The sequence below is a fragment of the Antennarius striatus genome, chromosome 12 (assembly GCF_040054535.1).
Source record: "Antennarius striatus isolate MH-2024 chromosome 12, ASM4005453v1, whole genome shotgun sequence".
Classification (NCBI taxonomy): domain Eukaryota; kingdom Metazoa; phylum Chordata; class Actinopteri; order Lophiiformes; family Antennariidae; genus Antennarius; species Antennarius striatus.
The window spans coordinates 6,246,302-6,264,350 of record NC_090787.1 but is presented as its reverse complement, the minus strand read 5'-3'; the positions used below and the strand labels follow the sequence as shown (position 1 = coordinate 6,264,350).

At 52.6% G+C, this 18,049-nt stretch overlaps 1 protein-coding gene across 11 annotated transcripts in view; it reads left to right on the top strand.

Annotated features, from left to right (window-relative positions):
• LOC137604872 (titin-like) overlaps positions 1-18,049 on the top strand; it is a 199,834-nt gene that overhangs the window by 114,273 nt on the left and 67,512 nt on the right. For all 11 annotated transcript variants that reach the window (XM_068329062.1, XM_068329063.1, XM_068329064.1 and 8 more), the window contains 38 exons: positions 56-203; positions 427-726; positions 836-1,123; positions 1,209-1,505; positions 1,591-1,777; positions 1,856-1,971; positions 2,052-2,351; positions 2,716-3,015; positions 3,103-3,208; positions 3,613-3,809; positions 3,886-4,191; positions 4,262-4,415; positions 5,068-5,192; positions 5,269-5,387; positions 5,467-5,647; positions 6,059-6,361; positions 6,439-6,936; positions 7,340-7,642; positions 8,060-8,216; positions 8,293-8,435; positions 8,595-8,713; positions 8,805-8,982; positions 9,074-9,358; positions 9,435-9,728; positions 9,851-10,150; positions 10,505-10,813; positions 10,896-11,119; positions 12,087-12,401; positions 12,566-12,680; positions 12,763-13,071; positions 13,154-13,335; positions 13,510-13,639; positions 13,776-13,927; positions 14,157-14,304; positions 14,378-14,598; positions 15,618-15,714; positions 15,792-16,088; positions 17,090-17,389. In XM_068329062.1, the coding sequence (XP_068185163.1) occupies positions 56-203; positions 427-726; positions 836-1,123; positions 1,209-1,505; positions 1,591-1,777; positions 1,856-1,971; positions 2,052-2,351; positions 2,716-3,015; positions 3,103-3,208; positions 3,613-3,809; positions 3,886-4,191; positions 4,262-4,415; positions 5,068-5,192; positions 5,269-5,387; positions 5,467-5,647; positions 6,059-6,361; positions 6,439-6,936; positions 7,340-7,642; positions 8,060-8,216; positions 8,293-8,435; positions 8,595-8,713; positions 8,805-8,982; positions 9,074-9,358; positions 9,435-9,728; positions 9,851-10,150; positions 10,505-10,813; positions 10,896-11,119; positions 12,087-12,401; positions 12,566-12,680; positions 12,763-13,071; positions 13,154-13,335; positions 13,510-13,639; positions 13,776-13,927; positions 14,157-14,304; positions 14,378-14,598; positions 15,618-15,714; positions 15,792-16,088; positions 17,090-17,389 (8,503 nt within the window). The remainder of the gene's footprint in view (positions 1-55; positions 204-426; positions 727-835; positions 1,124-1,208; positions 1,506-1,590; positions 1,778-1,855; positions 1,972-2,051; positions 2,352-2,715; positions 3,016-3,102; positions 3,209-3,612; positions 3,810-3,885; positions 4,192-4,261; positions 4,416-5,067; positions 5,193-5,268; positions 5,388-5,466; positions 5,648-6,058; positions 6,362-6,438; positions 6,937-7,339; positions 7,643-8,059; positions 8,217-8,292; positions 8,436-8,594; positions 8,714-8,804; positions 8,983-9,073; positions 9,359-9,434; positions 9,729-9,850; positions 10,151-10,504; positions 10,814-10,895; positions 11,120-12,086; positions 12,402-12,565; positions 12,681-12,762; positions 13,072-13,153; positions 13,336-13,509; positions 13,640-13,775; positions 13,928-14,156; positions 14,305-14,377; positions 14,599-15,617; positions 15,715-15,791; positions 16,089-17,089; positions 17,390-18,049) is intronic.

Genomic DNA, 18,049 nt, shown 5'->3' with positions numbered 1-18,049 from the left:
GCGTGCACCTAGACTTCCTCTCACATCCACATTTTCTGCCTGGCTCATGGGTCAGGTGGTCACAGGGATCCAGGACCAGGAGTTCACCGTCACTGACGTCATGGAGGGGAAGGAATATCTCTTCAGAGTAACTGCCTGCAACAAATGTGGACCCGGAGAGCCGGCGTACATCGACGAGCCCGTCAACGTCTCATCTCCTGCAAGTGAGTGACGACAAACAAAGGTGTGGTGATGATGAGTCGCTAAGGAACTGTCACCTCCCGGTGGCTCAGGTCTATACAAATCTGTAATGTTAGATCTGTTTTCTTCTGGATGGTGAAGTTCATGTCGCGGTTTGTGGGTGTGGTCTCGGCTTGGTGAGGGAGGTATTTTTGTAAAGCATATTTTGTGAACTTCTTGACCTCTGCCATTTTGTCTCCCTTACAGCAATCCCTGACCCTCCAGAAAATCTGAGGTGGAGAGACAAATCAGCTAGTGGCATCTTTCTCACTTGGGAGCCCCCAAAATATGACGGTGGTTCTGGTATCCGTGGTTACAATGTAGACCGCTGCCAGAGAGGAAGTGATAAATGGGAGCCTTGTGGGGACTTGGTACCTGAGTTGAAGCTCCAGGTGATGGGTCTGACAGAGGGCCAGTGGTACTCCTACAGAGTCCGAGCCCTGAACCGACTTGGAGCCAGCCAGCCCTGCAAGGCCACCGACGAGATCCAGGCCGTTGATCCTAAAGGTAACAGGAAATGACCTCTGTGTAGAACACTGTGGAGGACTAGCCATCATAGACCACTCGTCACAAACACTTTAGTCTGACCGACGCCTGGTTCCATTTGTCACTGCAGAGCCTCCAGAGATACAGCTGGACGTCAAGCTCCTGGCCGGTCTGACCGCCAAAGCTGGCAGCAAGATTGAACTCCCCGCTGAGGTGACCGGCAAGCCTGAACCTCGAGTGAAGTGGACCAAAGCCGACCTGGTCCTCAAGCCTGACGACCGGGTGGCCATAGACACAAAGCCAGGACACTCCACAGTCAGCATCGCCAAGACCAAGAGAAGCGACAGCTCCACCTACATCATAGAGGCCACCAACAGCAGCGGTCGCGCCACAGCAACCGTTGAGGTCAACATCCTTGGTGAGCGCCTCCGGCCCTGGAAAGCAGGAGGTAAAATCGAGGCATCTCAGCTTCTGACAAACTTGGATTTGAAATGTTCACACAGATAAACCTGGTCCTCCGGCGGCTTTTGACATCTCTGAGATCACCAATGAGTTCTGCTTCCTGGCCTGGAACCCTCCACGTGACGATGGCGGTTCCAGGGTCACCAACTACATTGTGGAGCGCCGAGCTGCTGACAGCGAGATCTGGCACCGCCTGTCCTCTACTGTCAAACAGACCACCTACAAAGCTGTGGGCTTGGTCAGGTTCAAGGAGTACATCTTCAGAGTGTTTGCTGAGAACCAGTTTGGCGTTGGCCCAGCGGCTGAACACCCCTCCATCATTGCCAGATACCCCTTCGGTAAACGTCTGATGAGACGTCCCATCAGTGTTCTACAGGATTATTTCCCAGGATCAACACAGTATCCATGGTTTCTTCTCCTCAGACACTCCTGGAGCTCCCTACAAGCTGGAGGCCTCAGATATCGCCAAGGACTCGGTGAGTCTGTCCTGGTACGAGCCCGATGAAGATGGAGGAAGTCCCATCACCGGGTACTGGGTGGAGCGGTATGAGCCGGATCACGACAGGTGGATCAGGTGCAACAAGCTGCCCATTAAAGACACCAACTATAGGTGAGGTCCAGCGCTGGTCCCTGTGGTTATGCTGTTTCTCTGCTGCCATTAGAGGTGCTCCTGTGTCTCCCCCTGCAGAGTCAAAGGCCTTCCTACCAGGAAGAAGTACAAGTTCAGAGTCCTGGCTGAAAACCTCGCTGGAACTGGAAAACCCAGCAAGGAGACAGACCCAATCCTGATCAAAGACCCAATCGGTTTGATAGCTTTTATTCTCTTCTACTGGCTTCTATTGGCTTTTACTTCCATCTTAAAACGTGATTATCTGCCTCCTCAGATCCTCCGTGGCCACCTGGTAAGCCCATGGTGAAGGATGTGGCTAAGACTTCCTGCTTCCTGATGTGGACCAAACCGGAGCACGACGGTGGAGCGAAGATCGAGGGCTATGTCATCGAGATGCTGAAGAGCGGCACCACGGACTGGATCCGCGTGGCGGAGAACGTGAACCTCCTGGAGCACTTCCTGAAGGGCCTGATGGAGAAGCAGGAGTACTCGTTCAGGGTGCGGGCCGTGAACGCAGCCGGGGAGAGCGAGCCCAGCGAGCCCAGCGACCCGGTGCTCTGCAAGGAGAGACTCAGTGAGTAGAACCGCTCTGATTGGTTAGATCGCCCCGAGGTCGCTGGGAGATCACATCCATCATGTGGACATGACAAAAATCTGTGCTGGTGCTAGCAGTGCTAAGTGGAAGCTAACTGACGTAGGCTCCTGTTTTAAGGTGGAGCTGATGGAAGGAAGCAGCTGTTTCCTGTCTGGCTGTAGTGTTCAGGCCAGAGGAAATGGACTGCTCCTACAAAATAAGAGTCTGTTGTTGAGTAAATACATCAATGCTGCTGTGTTACAGTCTGACATGTAGCCGTTGATTGTGTTTAGATGTGTTTCCATGTTGAATGACACATTGAATGACTGTAAACGGTTCTCACTGGAACATGTGATCTCCTCAGACCCCCCATCGGCTCCTCGCTGGCTGGACGTGGTCAACATCAGCAGGAACAGCGCCGACCTGAAGTGGACAGCCCCTGAGCGGGACGGAGGCTCGCCCATCACCAACTACGTGGTGGAGAAGCGTGACGCCAGGCGTAAGGGCTGGCAGGCGGTGGACACCACAGTGAAGGAGCTGAAGTACACCGTCACCCCCCTCAACGAAGGCTCGCTCTACGTGTTCAGGGTTGCTGCCGAGAACGCCGTGGGCGTCGGCCCGTTCTGTGAGCTCCCAGACTCCGTGCTGGCCAAAGACACCTTCAGTAGGTTCAGACACAAGCGCCTTGAGTAGTTTAACCAGGGGGCGGGGTTTTTCTGCCTCTGGGGGGTAATTAGTTTGTCTGTTGCAGCTACTCCCGGCCCCCCCTATGCCCTCGCTGTCAATGCTGTGACCAAAAGATACGTGGACCTGCAGTGGGAGGCGCCTAAAAACGATGGAGGGAGACCCATCCTCAAGTAGGTTCAGACTCTGTCCAGAACAACTCCTGTCTACTCTAGAGATGACTGAATGATGTCACAGGCTGGTGAGGGTCCTATGGTCGACCAAATGTGTCTCAGTCATTAGGGTTACATTCAAAACCTTCAGAGCTCCAAGAGCTCAAAGAACTCAGAGCTCTGAGAGCTCCAAAAACTCCAAGAGCTCTTGGAGCTCTAAGAGCTAGGAGCTCCTCGAGCTCCAAGAATTTGTCCCTCGTTTTAATTGAAACAAGTACAAGGTTTAGAATTGAAGTGAACACTCTGAACGTTCCTGTACTGGTAGACCTTCACAGGTGGGATGTTATGGTCCGGCCAGCCTCCAACCGGCATCTCAGCCTGACAGGGCGCTTCAGGAGGAAGACATTCACTGTTCTGTCCTTCAGGTACTCCGTTGAGAAGAAAGAGAAACTTGGGACCCGCTGGGTGAAATGTGGAAAGACGTCCGGCCCAGACTGTAGGTACCGTGTGACGGACGTCATCGAGGGAACAGACGTTCAGTTCCAGGTGTGTGCTGAGAACGAGGCTGGCATAGGTCATCCCAGCGAACCCACGGAGCTCTTCACCATCGAAGACCCAACAGGTTTGTGTGGCCATGATTCAGCCATGGAAAGTAGAGGGACAGAACTTCCTTACATCCTCCTTCCTGTCCCCTTCAGCCGTCCCGTCGCCGCCCCTCGAGCTGCACGTCACCGCCGCCAGCCGGGACATCCTTTCCATCGCCTGGAAACCTCCTCAGAGAGACGGAGGCTGCCCCATCTCCGGCTACCACATCGAGATGTGCGAAGCAGGGACAGAAAAGTGGATGAGGGTCAACTCTCGACCAGTGAAGGAGCTGAAGTACAGCGTGCAGGAGGGCGTGGTCCCTGAGAAGGAGTACATCCTGAGAGTCAGGGCCATCAACGCTGTTGGAGTCAGCGAGCCCTCCGATATCTCTGAGAACGTCTTCGCCAAAGAGTCCGACTGTAAGAACGTCACCTGATCTCAGCCCGTTTACTCAGAGACAAGGGAATGACTTTGTGCTTCTGGTTCCAGGTAACCCAGCGCTGGACTTCCAGACTATGGATCTGGTGGTTGTGGAAACAGAGAAACTGCACATCCCAGTACCCTTCAGAGCAGTACCATCACCCAGAATCACCTGGCACAAAGATGGCAAGGAGCTGAAGGCTGACGAGCGCCTCGGCTTCAGGTCAGTGAAGAGTCGACAGTCCCTTCAGGAGTTAGTTTGTACCACTGCTCCTGATAGACCCTCAGGTGGGCGTGTCAGTGTTGGTCTATTAAGACCAATTAGAAGGGTGCCAAACTCAAGCTACTAAGTGGCCCCAGACTGAGGACAGGGGCGGGGTTCGGGTTCCTGGAACATTTACATATTTCACCTGTTTTACTCTTTTGGTGTTTTAATCAGAAATAGGAATTTGAGCAACCATACAGAAACATTTTTCTTAATGAAATTAATCATTTTCATAACCCATATAATAACATTAAACAAAATGAGAATTATTCAAGTAAAGATTATGAATTTCCCAAATAAAAACGTCAAGGGAAAAAGTAAAATGAGGAAATAGCTGCGATCTGTTTTCTCTGCTCATGGGGGCAGAGCGTTCTGGCAGCTTGGGGTGGGGCTCTGTTCCAGGGATGAACCTGGGGGGCTGGGGGGTCTCACGGGGCCATACCTGTACCCTCACCCTGCAGTCATAAACATTTGCAACCTCCGAGTCTTCCCACCTCTGACTGCAACTAATTCTAGCTACCTAGCTAGCGCAGACAGCCGTTGCCATGGACACAGACTCATTGGTTGGACAGAATGGTCCATCTAACTGCATGTGTTTCTGGTGGAACAGGAAGGAGTACACATCCTGTCACCTGGAGGTGGACAGCAGCCTCCACAGCGATGCTGGACAGTACAAAGTGACTTTGGAGAACAAACTGGGAGCCGCCAGCGCCACCATCAACGTGAAAGTCATCGGTACCCATCTCACTGTTCACGTTCACAACGTTCTCCTGACCTCTGAGCAGTAGATTAACTAGTCACCTCATTCTAGGGCTTCCTGGTCCTTGTAAGGACATCCTGGCCACTGAGGTCACCAAGAGCTCCTGTAAGGTGTCCTGGGATCCTCCGCACTATGATGGGGGCAGTCCGATCATCCACTACGTCCTTCAGGTGAGTGATGACCAATGGCTGCAGTGTACAGACATGACTGGCCTTAATGTCTGAATGTTAAAACGTTTGACGTGTGCAGCGGCGTGAGGCTGGCAGGAGAACGTACGTCAACATGATGTCTGGGGAGAACAAAGTGAGCTGGACTGTGAAAGACCTCGTTCCCAACGGAGAGTACTACTTCAGAGTCCAGGCTATCAACAAAATCGGAGGAGGAGAGTTCATCGAGCTCCGGAATCCAGTCATTGCCGAGGACCAGAAATGTAAGAAACAAATGATACCAAACAAGAACCGACCGGTTCACCAAAGTCCTCAGTTAGCTGACAGGTTCTTGTTGGAGATCAGCTGGTGGACGTCTGTTGGTCTGCTCTGAACTCCAATAAGCACACCAGTACTGGTTCAGGGGTGTAGGTCAGCGGAGGGGCTGCTTGACATGTATGCAGCCCTACGGGGCACAAGCTGGTGTCAACGGCCCCTACCCCAGGTAAATACAGGGGGTCGCAGCAGGAAAGGCATCCAGCATTAAAAACTGCACCAAAAAAATATGAGCATTCATCTAAGGTGGAAATAGGATGCCAGACTGCCTGCAGCAGCTTGTCATCCCTGTATTTGGTGTTCTGATGAGATGAATGTTGTTTGCTTTATCTGAACCTGCACTCTTTGGCTCGTCCCAGATCCTCCAGACCCACCAGTAGATGTGGAGACCCACAATCCCACATCCAGCACCATCACCCTGACCTGGAAGCCCCCCATGTACGACGGTGGCTGTAAGATCATGGGCTACATCCTGGAGAAGCAGCAGAAAGGCGCCGAGACCTGGGAGCGATGCAACGACTTCCTGGTCCCCGTCCTGTCCTACACCGTCAGGGGACTGACGGAGGGCAAGCACTACACCTTCAGAGTCAAGGCGGAGAACGCTGCTGGCGTTAGCGAGCCATCACGCAGCACACCCATGGTCAAGATCTCAGAGGCCTCTGGTGAGTCCAGCTCTTGAAGATACAGGTCCATGACCCACGAGCAGAACGGAAACCAACTCAACTGCCCTCTGTTTCAGATCCTCCAAAGGTGTTCCTGAGCGGCAGCCTGCAGTCCGGCCTCAGCGTGAAGCGAGGCTACGAGATCTGCCTGGACGCCAACATCTCGGGTTCACCGTACCCTGAGATCACCTGGTACTGGAACAAACATGTGATCCGGCCCGAGCCGCTCCGCAGGAGGCCCGACAAACCACTGAAGAAGAAGGTGGAGAAGAAGGAAGCGGAGAAGAAGGAGGCAGAGAAGACGGAAGGAGAGGCCGACAAGAAAGAAGAGAAGGAGGGAGAGTTGAAGGAAGAGGAGAAGAAGAAGGAGGAGGAGAAGAAGAAGGAGGAGGAGGCGGAGGTGGAGGACACCGACTACCCGACCATAAACGAGCGTCTGTCCATCAACAACCGCACCAGGGGCGTGTCATCCGTCGTGGTCCGGGACTCATTCCGCGCCGACCACGGCGTCTACATGGTGAAGGTGGAGAACGACCACGGCACAGCGTCGGCCACCTGCGAGGTCAACGTGCTCGGTGAGAACCCTCGTCGTCACGCCAAACACGTGTTCACGGCTCACCGCTGCATCCGTCAGTCAGGGTCACGCCTGTCTGTCAGGGTCACATCTGTCTGTCAGGGTCACATCTGTCAGGGTCACGCCTGTCTGTCAGGGTCACATCCGTCTGTCAGGGTCACGCCTGTCAGGGTCACGCCCGCGGCTCAAAGGAAACGTAAAACAACATGGATTAAACGTGTTATTAGAGCAGGAATTCAACCATCAGCACATGAACAAAGGGCTGACATGACGACACACCACACACACCCCCAGCTAACTGTTACACCACACACACACCCAGCTAACTGTTAGACCACACACACACCCAGCTAACGGTTACACCACACACACACACCCAGCTAATGGTTACCGTCTGTCTGCAGACACTCCTGGACCCCCGGTTAACTTCAGGTTCGAGGAGGTGAGGAAGAACTCGGTGGTCTGTAAATGGGACCCCCCTCTGGATGACGGTGGGAGCGAGATCCTCAACTACATCCTGGAAAAGAAGGACAACTCCAAGCTGGAGATCGGCTGGAGCTCCGTCACGTCCATGCTAAGGGGGTGTCGCTACCTGGTGCCCAAACTCATCGAGAAGAAGGAGTACCTGTTCAGGGTGATGGCGGAGAACAAGTACGGCGCTGGTCCACACTGCGTCTCCAAACCCCTGATCGCTAAGAATCCCTTTGGTATGACATCCATCTCTATGTGTGTGTGTGTGTGTGTGTGTGTGTGTGTGTGTGTGTGTGTGTGTGTGTGTGTGTGTGTGTGTGTGCGTGTGTATGTGTATGTATGTGTGTGGGACACTCTTGAACGTGTGTTCCTCTCTGGCTGCAGGAACAGGAAGTCCAAACTGTAATCATTTTAAAGTCACTTGATTGCCTCATGATTTCAGTTAAATATCGTTTTTCGAGTTGATTTTGTGTTTTAGCTGTGGTCATGTGACCTGTCTTGTAGACATCTAACATCTAACCACAAATTATATTTTAATTATATTTTAAGACAACTCCTTATGGTAAGCTTTAAAGTCGATTAACTGATGAAACGAGACAAATGACTGACGGCTCTCTGAACGAGTCTCACTTTGTCGCCTGCTGTCCTGTCAGAACCACCTGAGCCCCCCGATAAGCCGGAGATCGATGATGTCACAGCCAACAGCATGATGGTCACCTGGAACGAGCCCAACGACAATGGCAGCCCGATCCTGGGCTACTGGGTGGAGCGCCGTGAGATCAACAGCTCCCACTGGGCACGCGTCAACAGGTGCGACACCACCCACCTTGTCAGGGGTCTCCAACCATCTGCGACCATTACAGGAAGATTCTGTGCTGCTCCTCAGGAACATCGTCCCGGACACCAGACTGAACGTTGGAGGTCTGCTGGAGGGACTGACGTACATCTTCAGGGTGGCAGCCGAGAACCAGGCCGGCCCCGGGAAATTCAGCCCCCCGTCGGAGCCGAGGACTGCTCAGGCTCAGATCTGTATGTAAACCAATCCAAAGGCTTGGTCCAGTTTGGTCCACATTCATGACACCATGGAGGAGAACACCTGGCTGGACCGTGTGCTGCGGTCCTGATTGGTTGCCTCCACCTTGCCTCAGAATGACTCCACATCAAACACTTGTGTTTTTGACTCCTCAGTGCCTCCTGGACCTCCAGTTGTGCGAGTGGCAGACACCAGTGGCCACTCCATCGACGTGGAGTGGGACCCACCAGTAGATAATGGTGGAGGAGACATCCTGGGATACCACGTGGACAAGGTCAGATCTTCAAGCCACATTCCAGCAGCAGGGTGGTGTGGCCTGAGAAGGTCTTCAGCTTGATTAACGTTTATTCTGTGATTCTCTTCAGGCCATGGCCGGTACCAAAGACTGGTCCAGGTGTACCGAACGTACCTGGAAGAACCGTGCCTTCACTGTCTATGGAGTACGTGAGGGAGCCAAGTACCAGGTCCGAGTTATCGCCTGCAATGCAGCCGGAGAGGGAACGCCAGGATTCACAGAGTCTGTGATTGTCATGAACCCTGCAGGTCAGTAACCAGGATGGAATAGAAACGGCCTTCATCACATGTTCTTGGTAGTCTTCTAATACCATGTTGCTGTTGTTGACATCATCTACAGAGAAGCCAGTCATTGAAATGGATCTGGCCATCAAGAGCGGCATGGTGGTCAGAGCTGGAGAGACCCTCCGCGTACCTGCCACGGTCACAGGTAAACCCTACCCAACCATCACCTGGACCAAAGATGATGCCAAACCTGATAAAGACCGCGTGGAGATCATCACCGAGGGCAACGACAGCGTGGTCGTCGTCAAGAACGTTCAAAGGAAGGACTGTGGCAAATACCACATCTCTGCCTGCAACCCCAGTGGCATCAAGGGAGCTTCAGCCCGAGTGGAAGTCGTGGGTGAGTCACGAGGGACAGGTGATGGTGATCAGTGAACGACCCATTGATTGTGATCAGTTAACTCCTTTGTCTCCAGACGTCCCCGGCCTTGTCACAGACCTGAAACCCGTTGTTGTCACTCGTAAGATGATTTTCCTGAACTGGGACAATCCCGTGGACGACGGGGGCAGCGACATCACAGGATTCCTTGTGGAGCGACGAGATCCCAAGATGCACACATGGAGGCAACCCGTTGAAACCATCTCCTCCAAGTGCGAATGCGTGGGCATCGTTGAGGGGCAGGAGTACCTGTTCCGGGTCTATGCAAAGAACAAGTACGGCTTGGGTCCGCCCATGGAGCTGGGGCCCATCAAGGCTGTGGACCCCCAGGGTGAGTCCTAAAACATTTTTTTTCTGTTTTGGGATGAAACAATCAAATTCTTGGCAGGCAGAGAAAAACGTGAAGGGTGGTGGGGTGAGAAAGGATCTTGACTGATGCTTGTGATTCTACAGGTCCACCATCATACCCAGAGAAGTTCCGTTACACCGAGCGCACAAAAGACTCTCTCACACTGACCTGGAAGCCACCACGTAATGACGGGGGCAGCCCTGTGATTGGCTACTTAGTAGAGAAGAAAAGGCAGGACCAGCAGGCCTTTGAGCCCTGCAACACGGAACCTTGTCCAGACCTGACCATGACCGTCCAGGGCCTGGAAGACGCCTGGATGTACGAGTTCAGGATCAAGTGTGTTAACCTGATCGGAGACAGCGAGCCATCTATTCCACTCACCGTTGTCATTCAGGATGATGAAGGTAAGCTGGGGCGCTGAGAACCGGGGCGCTGAGAACGGTCTGTCAAACCCACAGGCCAGGTTCTACACCCCTGTAAACATTAACATCAGAGTTGCCTTATCCATTGGTAAGGAGGGTTGGCAGACCTGACTTGTCTCACAGGGGCCCTGGTGATGTGCACCTCATGTGAGCGAGTTCACATTCACCGATAATAGAAGCTTTGCTTCAGCACACCTGAAGCATTTCCGTTAGCAGTGGACATCCGTGTACGTGGAAACCCAGTTTCTTGTTAGGTTAAAGACATTCTGAGCAACAACCCATTATGGATGTTGTTTTGGGTCGTGTGCTGATTGTGTTTGGTTACTTTCATCCCAGTGGCTCCTGAGGTCCACATGCTGAAGCACTTCAAGGGGGACTCCATCAGCGTCAGGAAGGGCGAGTCCATTGAGATCCCTGCCGATGTTCTTGGTCTTCCCATACCAAAGATTGAGTGGTCCAAGGACGACGTGGTGATAGCCAAGCCTACTGAAGCCCTGCTGATGGAGACGGAGGTGACGGGTAGGATGAACTGCAAGACCAAACTGTCCATCCCAGCAGCCAACAGGAAGGACGGCGGCAGCTACACCGTGTCTGCCTCCAACAACATGGGCTCAGCAAAGCACACCATTTCTGTCCTGGTGCTGGGTGAGTTGGGGCACAACCCAATAAGAGAACCAGGACATGAAGGAGTGGTGGAGAACGTGTACTAAACTAGTCTTCCCCTCAGACCGACCACTCCCACCCAGGAATGTGGGGGTGTCCAACATTAAGGCGGAGGCCTGCTACCTCCACTGGGATGCTCCACTTGATAACGGTGGCAGCGAGCTGACAAACTATGTTGTAGAGAAGATGGAGGTGAAAACCAAGGAAGCAGAGCAGGAGGAGGGGCAGGAAGTCCCTCAGCCTCAATGGGAGGAGGTCAACAACAGCATCATCGACAGGAAGTATGGGGTATGTTCTGATTGGCAATACTAACGGTTAAAGGTGCATTGATGAGACAGATTTTATAGCCTGGACATCAAACTCTAATGAACACCTAATGAACACCTAATGAATATCTACAGAACACTTAATAACAGCTAACGAACAACATGATCTTAATAATTGAAAATTATATAAATATTGGGTAATGTTAGTGGGTGTCCCAGTGATAGACTGTTTCCACGGTAACCGGTGGGATAATCAAGCACAGCGTCCAGTTATTGAGAGACATGACTCTGAGGAAGATATATATAGACTCTAGATATCAATATATGTATTATATGAGCATGAGGACTTTCAGGTACAGTATGTACAAGCAAGATAGCTACCTTTAGATGATGTACTCTCAAAAACATGACCTGCTGCAGTCACAGTGCAAATTTATTGTGCTATCACTTCTTAGGTGGATGTATTTTAATGGATACATTTCCACACAAAACCTTGCAAGCGGCTCCGTGGTGCACTGGTGTCGTGCCCGGAGTGTCCCCCGCCTCGTGCCCTATGCCGCCGAGATAGGCTCCGGCTCCACGTGACCCGCTACGGCGGATACAGCGGTGGTAATCTGAAGATGACTGACTGACTCTGAGGAAAAGAGGGAGAATAGGAAAGAAGCTCGGTGCATCATGAGAAGTCCCTCTGAGCAGCGTAGCTGAGAACTTCTTGGGTATTCTTGCCGCTTTTTGAGGAGAATCACTGCTATAGCAGGACCTTTAATAACCAATATTTCACATTGTAATTGCTGTTTTGCCAAGGGTACGAGTGTTTTTGTAGACTCTCGGGACCTCAGGACTGCAATAAGAAATACGAATACTAATGATCTCCACCAATCCGGAGGGGCTGTGAATCTCTGGGGCCAGGTCCGGTCCAGGACAGTCTCCCTGCTCATGCCTTTAAACCTTTTGTGATTGGTCTGTGGCATTGCCTCCCTCTCCTGCAGGTGTGGAACCTGGAGACCAACAAATCCTACTTGTTCCGGGTCCGAGCTGAGAATCGCTATGGAAGATCTGACCCTTGTTTATCAAAGGAAGTCCAGATCATAGATCCATTAGGCCTCCCTGGACCACCAGAGAACCCAAAAATCACAGAGTACTCCAAAATCTCCATGACGCTCACCTGGGAGCCTCCCAGAGACACTGGTGGCTCCAGGATCATTGGCTACTGGCTGGAGAAGAGAGAAAAGGGCACCGACTACTGGGCCAGAGTCAACAAGGTGCCGGTTTCCAAGAGGGGCATGAAAGGATGGGAGTACCAGGTGAGTGGGGGGTGTCCCTAGTCCACAGCTTAAATCAGTGTATGAACAGCAGGGGTCTGGATTTCATTGGCTTCTGGAGCACTGCTGGCTGGTTGAAGGAAGAACAGCTCGTTTAGACGTCCTGCAGTTTGAGAAGGACCTGACTAGTCGGTTTGTACCTCTAGGTGACTCGTCTGATCGAGGGAACTGAGTATGAGTTCAGGGTAGCAGCCTGTAACTCCGCCGGCACCGGACCCTTCAGTGGACCCTCCAACTCGGCCTTTGCTGACGACGCCCTCAGTGAGTAGAAGGCAGCAGGAGCTCCTGTCCTTCAGGTGATGATTGACCTTGGAGTGCCTTAACCGTTTCCTATCCGCTGCAGCTCCTCCCAGCATGCCGGCTGCTCCAGTGGTGGCCGACAAAACCAAGTACAGCGTCACGCTGGCCTGGACGCCGCCCGAGAGCGACGGAGGAAGTCCCATCAAGGGCTACATCATCCAGATCCTGGACGAGGGCAAGTCGGAGTGGATGAGGGTGAACGACCCCGACACCTTACACCCCACCACCGAGTTCACCGTGCCCAGCCTGCGCGAGCTGAAGCGCCACCGCTTCAGGGTCATCGCCGTCAATGACATCGGCGAGTCAGACCCCAGCCCACGCACCGGCGAGGTTCTGGTGGAGGACGTTCAGCGTACGTGCCAGTCTCACAGTGTGTGTGTGTGTGTGTGTGTGTGTGTTGCTCTCATCTCACCACCAACACTTCTGACCCACAGTGGGACCTTCCATCAGCATTGACATATTGGTGGAAGACCTGCTCTACATCCGTGCTGGAGATCCAATCAGAATCCCTGCCACCATCACTGGTCGACCCGCCCCCAAGGTCACCTGGGACTTCGATGGCAAAGCCAAGACCCACAAGAAGGACAAGCTGCACACACTGCCTGTGGACTCTGAGGTGTGTGTGTGTGTGTGTGTGTGTGTGTGTGTGTGTGTGTGTGTGTGTGTGTGTGTGTGTGTGTGTGTGTGTGTGTGTGTGTGTGTGTGTCTGATACACAAACTAGAGTCCAAAAAATCATTTACCCATGGTGAATAATAAAGGATGTTTCTTCTTCCTCCTCCTCCTCCTCAGGTGGAGTCCACTGACACCACGTCTGTTGTGTCCATCCCAGTCAGCCTGAGGACACACTCTGGACGTTACACCATCACAGCGAAAAACAAGTCTGGACAGAAACGCGTCAACGTTCGAGTCAATGTCCTTGGTGAGCACAGACCTCCAGCAGCACAGACCTCTGGCAGCACAAACCTCCAGCAGCACAGACCTCCAGCAGCACAGACACACCCACAGACATCTGAGGCTGTCGGTGGATTTCTAACCGTGGTGTCGTCCCATTGCAGACGTCCCTGGACCTCCAAAGGAGCTGAGGGTGACTGACATCACGCGCTCCACCATGAGGCTGATCTGGAAGCTCCCTGATAATGATGGAGGAGAACGAATCAAGAGCTACTTCATCGAGAAGAAAAGTCTCACCGACAGCGCTTGGACCAAAGTAAGTTCTAGTTCCTACACGTAGTTAGACCTTCAGTTCTAGTTCCTACACGTAGTTAGTTCTAGTTCCTACACGTAGTTAGACATTCAGTTCTAGTTCCTACACGTAGTTGGACCTTCAGTTCTCCAGCATTCCGGTTCCTACACGTGTGACTACAGCATGTTCATTGGATGGTGATGAATTTCATCCGGCCTGGGGGGTTAACCGCTGGGGGGTTGTTTGTCCTCAGGTGAACCCAGCCTGTGCCAGCCAGGCCTACGTGGTGCCGGGCCTGCTGGAAGGCCAGGACTACCTGTTCAGGGTCCGGGCAGAGAACAGATTGGGATTTGGTCCGTTCACCATCACCAGCGACCCGGCGCGGGCCAGAGACCCCATCTGTGAGTCCAGCCTGCCTGCTGCGTCCACGCTGTCCAACCCTCCATTGCTGATCACCTTCATCCTCTTCCTCAGATCCACCTGACCCTCCGACCAAAGTGAAGGTCAACCTGGTGACCAAGGACACTGTGACCTTGAGCTGGGAGCCTCCCAAGAATGATGGCGGCGCTCCAGTGAAGCACTACATCATCGAGCGCCTGAGCTGGGACACCAGCGGCAAGGAGAAGGAGACCTGGAAACAGTGCAACAAACGAGACGTGGAGGAGCTCAGCTTCGTGGTGGAGGACCTGAAGGAGGTCAGGCTATACCCCCAGCATGTTCCCACCCACAGCTGATAGCCACACCCAATACCCACCCACACCCCATAGCCACCACACCTGATACCCAGACCTGATAACCTCTGCTGAGTGACATACAGTCCACAGTGGTGGGTACTTCCTGTCCCCTGACCCCTCTTGTGTTGTGTACTTCCTGTCCTCTGACCCCTCTGGTGTTGTTTATTTCCTGTCCCCTGACCCCTCTGGTTTTGTGTACTTCCTGTCCCCTGAACCCTCTGGTGTTGTTTACTTTTGTCCTCTGACCCCTCTTGTGCTGTGTACTTCCTGTCCCCTGACCCCTCTTGTGTTATGTACTTCCTGTCCCCTGACCCCTCTGGTGTTGTTTACTTCCTGTCCCCTTACCCCTCTGGTTTTGTGTACTTCCTTGCCCTGACCCATCTGGTGTTGTTTACTTAAGATTAAGATTAAAGATTAAATTTACTGTATTGATCCCTCAGTGGGGAAATTATCTTTTCACTCTTCATGTACACACATGTATATACTATATATGTGTTAATCACAGCACACAATGTTATATACAGGCCCTTGAAAGACACAACACACTAGGGGCCTGTAGGGATGTAATTAGTACAGCAGTACAGGGGAGGCGGGGTGATGGGTCGCGACTTCGGGGTGCGACTCAAATGAGCAGCTTGTAGGGGGGACGGCGCCTTACTCAAGGGCGCCTCGGCAGTGGCCGGGAGGTGAGCTGACACCTCCCACCGTCAGCTCACACTCCCAGGATGTCTGGCGGGAGCAGGAATCGAACTGCCGATGGCTGGGCGATGTCCAGTCTTAAGACGTCTGCTCTGCCGCTGAGCCACTGCCGCCCCACTTCCTGTCCCCTGACCCCTCTGGTTTTGTATACTTCCTCTCCCCCGACCCCTCTGGTGTTGTTTATTTCCTGTCCCCTGACCCCTCTTGTGTTGTGTACTTCCTGTCCCCTGACCCCTCTGGGAGGGTTCCTGGTTCTCATTGGTGACTGTCGGTGTCCACAGGGGGGCGAATACGAGTTCCGGGTCAAAGCAGTGAATGCTGCCGGGCCCAGCCGACCCTCTGCCACTGCTGGACCCCTGATCATCAAGGACCAGACATGTGAGTGACGGCTCGTCAGCCAATCAGAGACCTTGCTGAGTTGCTCCTAGCTCAAACGGATTGCGCTCTTTCTGCAGGCGCCCCCACCATCGAGCTCCGTGAGGCCATGGAGGGGGAGGAGGGCTGCGACCTCAGCATCGTGGCCAAGGTCGGCGGCTGTCCCTTCCCCACGCTCACCTGGCACAAAGCGGGCGTGGCAACACCTGAAGACAAGACAGCTGTCCAGTACGACCAGCATATCAACAAACTGGTGACCCATGACAAGTGCACTCTCTTGATCCAGCAGGCCAGCAGGCATGACAGCGCCCTCTACAGTCTGACGGCCAGCAACAGCCTGGGCAGCGTCACCAAGACCCTCAAACTGTCTGTGCTAGGTGAGTCGTGTCAAGCCCCACCCCCAATGTCATCAAGCCCCACCCCCAACGACTGTCACCAAGCCCAACCCCCAATGACCAACATCACACAACGAGCTAGTTGGTTGCTGAACAGTATACGAGTAGCGGTGACTTGTCACCATGATAATATGTGTACCCGATTCAAACACACGATGAAGGGATGTAACCTGATTAAGGCTCATAGAGTTCCTACATCTGTGCTGTCTCATTCTTGAAGCTAGCAGTTTGCATGTAATAACTGTCAGACTTGACGTCACGTCTGATGTGTTTCCATCCTCGTAGAGGAGAACGTGTTTCTGTACGTATGTATGAGCCTCGTATTTAAACTGCTGGGCTGGTTCTAGTCCAGTTTCCTGGTTCTTTAACAGGGTTAGCGAGCTACAGACAGGGTTAAAACACATTTAGCTTCATAGCATTTCTACCCCGATTAGCGAGCTAATTTATAAGCTTTATTTGTTAGCTAGCTAATATCGATGACGTGTCAGTAAAAGCGAAAGTTGTCAGCTAGAAATCAGAAAATGGTTTGGTAACATTCCAAAGTAACTTGAAGACCATTATCAATCGATTATTGTTTGATAGAACGATAACACCTTGTGTTGATAGAACACAATAAAGTCATAACAGAGACGGCACGGTGGCCAGTGGGTGGCGCTGTTGTCTTACAGCAAGGCGGTTCCGGGTTTGACTCCGGCTCCGTGTGGAGTTTGCATGTGCTCCCAGTGTCTGTGGGTTCTCTCTGGGTTCTCCGGCTTCCTCCCACTTCCAGAAACATGAAACTTAGGTCAATCGATCATTCCAAACTGTTGTTAGCTGTGAGTGTGTGTGAGCACTTGTGTGGCTCCGCGGTGCACCAGCGTGCACCAGCGTGCGCACACACAGACAAGTGTTGACCAACCTGATCTGAAGGACAGCTTTGATGTCTGGGTATTACTGGAGACATGTCAGTGCTACGTGATGACTCCCCTCTCCCTCCCTGACAGGACCTCCTGGCCCACCCATTGGACCCATCAAGTTCACTGAGGTGTTTGCAGAAAGGATTGGCCTGACGTGGAACCCACCCACCGATGACGGCGGCACCAAGATCACCAATTACGTGGTGGAGAAGCGAGAAGACAACAGGAAGTCCTGGGTCCACGTCTCCAACGACCCCAAGGAGTGCAGCTACGTGGTGACCCGCCTGACGGAGAACCACGAGTACGAGTTCAGGGTCATGGCCCAGAACAAGTTCGGAGTCGGACCGCCACTGGTCAGCGAGCCCATGAAGGCCAGGAACCTGTTCAGTGAGTCTGTCTGTCTGACTGACTGTCTGACTGTCTGACTGACTGTCTGTCTGTCTGTCTGACTGACTGACTGACTGACTGACTGTCTGTCTAATAATGATGAGGTCATGTGAATCAGTGGTCCCCAACCTTTTTTGCGCCATGGACCGGTTTCATCTAAGACAATATTTCACAGACCGGCCTTCATTTGCTCTATAATCGTTAATGACGCCAGGACAGCTATAGTCTAATAATAAATCATCTGCAGTAGTTTTATGTGAAATGCAGACATCAACAGACAATAAACAAACAAACAAATGCCGCTTTGCAAGGACAGGAGTTTGGAAATGGAAACAGGGTTTGCGATACTTTTTGGGCGATCTCAGGATAATCTGCCTTGATTTTAATCCAGTACACTGGACCGGTGTTGGCCGGTTTAGGGGTAACCTGTCACGTGACCGAGATCGGTCAAGCATGACAGACGTCACTTTTCAAAATGAAACATCTTTCCGACTCCGAAATAAAGAAAACTGAAGTAATGTAAATCATTTTTTAACTCTGTGCGGCCCGATACCAAATGGGGGGGGGGGGGGTTGGGCACCACTGATGTAAATGAAGCCCCTTTGGGGGGGTCCTTCAGACCCCCCCGTGGAGTCCTGACTTCCTGCAGTTGATTGGTTG